The sequence below is a fragment of the Mandrillus leucophaeus genome, unplaced genomic scaffold (genome assembly GCF_000951045.1).
Source record: "Mandrillus leucophaeus isolate KB7577 unplaced genomic scaffold, Mleu.le_1.0 Scaffold585, whole genome shotgun sequence".
Lineage (NCBI taxonomy): Eukaryota > Metazoa > Chordata > Mammalia > Primates > Cercopithecidae > Mandrillus > Mandrillus leucophaeus.
The window spans coordinates 501230-503198 of record NW_012106308.1 but is presented as its reverse complement, the minus strand read 5'-3'; the positions used below and the strand labels follow the sequence as shown (position 1 = coordinate 503198).

General features: G+C 41.1%; 1 protein-coding gene across 3 annotated transcripts in view; it reads left to right on the top strand.

Moving 5' to 3' along the window:
* PSMD12 (proteasome (prosome, macropain) 26S subunit, non-ATPase, 12) overlaps nt 1–1969 on the top strand; it is a 32940-nt gene that overhangs the window by 11707 nt on the left and 19264 nt on the right. For all 3 annotated transcript variants that reach the window (XM_011999168.1, XM_011999167.1, XM_011999169.1), the window contains one exon: nt 1486–1593. In XM_011999168.1, the coding sequence (XP_011854558.1) occupies nt 1486–1593 (108 nt within the window). The remainder of the gene's footprint in view (nt 1–1485; nt 1594–1969) is intronic.

Genomic DNA, 1969 nt, shown 5'->3' with positions numbered 1-1969 from the left:
AAAAAAAAAAAAAAGGCGGAAATAACAGACGCTGAGGACTCCAAAAGCATGGAGGATGAAAGGAGTTGAGGGTTACCTGTTGTATCCAAAATTACCTATTGGGTGCAGTGTTCACTGTTGGGGTGATAGGTTCACTAGAGGCCCATACCTCACTACTGTACAATATATTCATGAAACAAACCTCCGCATGTACCCCCGAACCTAAAAGAAAATAAAATCACCTCCACAACAAAAACATTTAGCCTGAACTGCTTAAACATTAAATGTTTTTCGTGGAAATCTTTCTAAGATATTCTATTCACTTTGCTGCTGCCTTAACCAAAATATACTTAATGTAATTTAACATTCTCTTGATGACTCATGCTCATTATTATTACTGTTTTTTGGTTTTTTGTTGTTGTTTGTTTGTTTGTTTGTTTGAGATGGAGCCTTGCTTTGTTGCCCAGGCTGTAGTGCAGTGGCGCGATCTGGGCTCCACTGCAAGCTCTGCCTTCCGGGTTCATGCCATTCTCCTGCCTCAGCCTCCCGAATAGCTGGGACTACAGGTGCCCACCACCATGCCCAGCTAGTTTTTGTGTGTGTGTGTTTTTTAGTAGAGATGGGGTTTCACCGTGTTAGCCAGGGTGGTCTTGATCTCTTGATCTCGTGATCCGCCTGCCTCAGCCTCCCTGAGTGCTGGGATTACAGGCGTGAGCCACCACGCCCGGCCCAGGGTCTTAATTATTAATGATTATGATATATTGCTTAAAATCTAGAGATCAGGCATTGGCAAATGATGGGACAGAAACCAAATCCCACCCACCTCCTATTTTTATAAATAAAGTCATTGGAACATAGCCATACCCATTTGTTTTTAAGGAGGCAGAGTTGAATAGTTGCCACAGAGACTATGTGGCCTGCAAAGTCCACAATAATTACTTTATGAACATTTGCAAAAATTCACAGAAAATGTTTGCTGATTTGTGACCTAGATCATAGAATTGTTAGTGTTGAAAGGAATGTATTCCAGCCCCTTGATAATAACCTATGAGGAAACTGAAGGCGAGAGGGTCTCTGGCTCACAGTGTCATAATGAGGTAAATTTGGGTGACTGTGGCTCTTCCTCCCACCCAGGTGGTAGAACTGTTTCACCTTTTGCCTCTGCCACTGCCTTTTTCCTCCTCAGTCACAGTATCTGCAGGTCATGGCTTCAAGCTGCCATGGACCTCTGCTTTCTCTTCCCTTCGTGAGATGCCATTTCTTCCATGCTTTCCTGCTTGCCTGCATCTCTGCATCTGAGGTTTTCCTGACCTTTACTGACTTGTTACGGAGTAGTTGGTACTTTTTAGGTATCAGTGAGTTTTGATGTGATGTTCTGTATGACGTTTCCTTGTCTAGGGTTGCTTGGGAAGACCAAGTTCGATCGTTGCTCTTCTGTCAATAAAATACATTTTTTTTCCTCTGTGAGGAATGTATTTTACTTATGAATGGTTTTTAATATTTTAGGCTGTTGCCAAAATGGTTCAACAGTGCTGTACGTATGTTGAGGAAATCACAGACCTTCCTATCAAACTTCGATTAATTGATACTCTACGAATGGTTACTGAAGGCAAGGTAAATTTTCTGTTGACATAACTCACAATGATATGTACTGTTTTTTCTGTATTCAGAGATACTTAATGTATGTAGATACTTTGTATAAGTATTTATTTGTGTTTATTTTTTAAAGAAATACACAAAATATCATCACTGTAATTCAACCAGTAATGTCTTTGTACATCCCTTTCTGCAAATGAATCTATTTAAATAGTGACAGCCATGGTATATCTAGATTTTTCTGGGAATTGGGTATCTCATCATAGATATATATGTGACTTTAAAAAAAAAAAAGATGGCCAGGCGCGGTGGCTCAAGCCTGTAATCCCAGCACTTTGGGAGGCCGAGACGGGCGGATCACGAGGTCAGGAGATCGAGACCATCCTGGCAAACA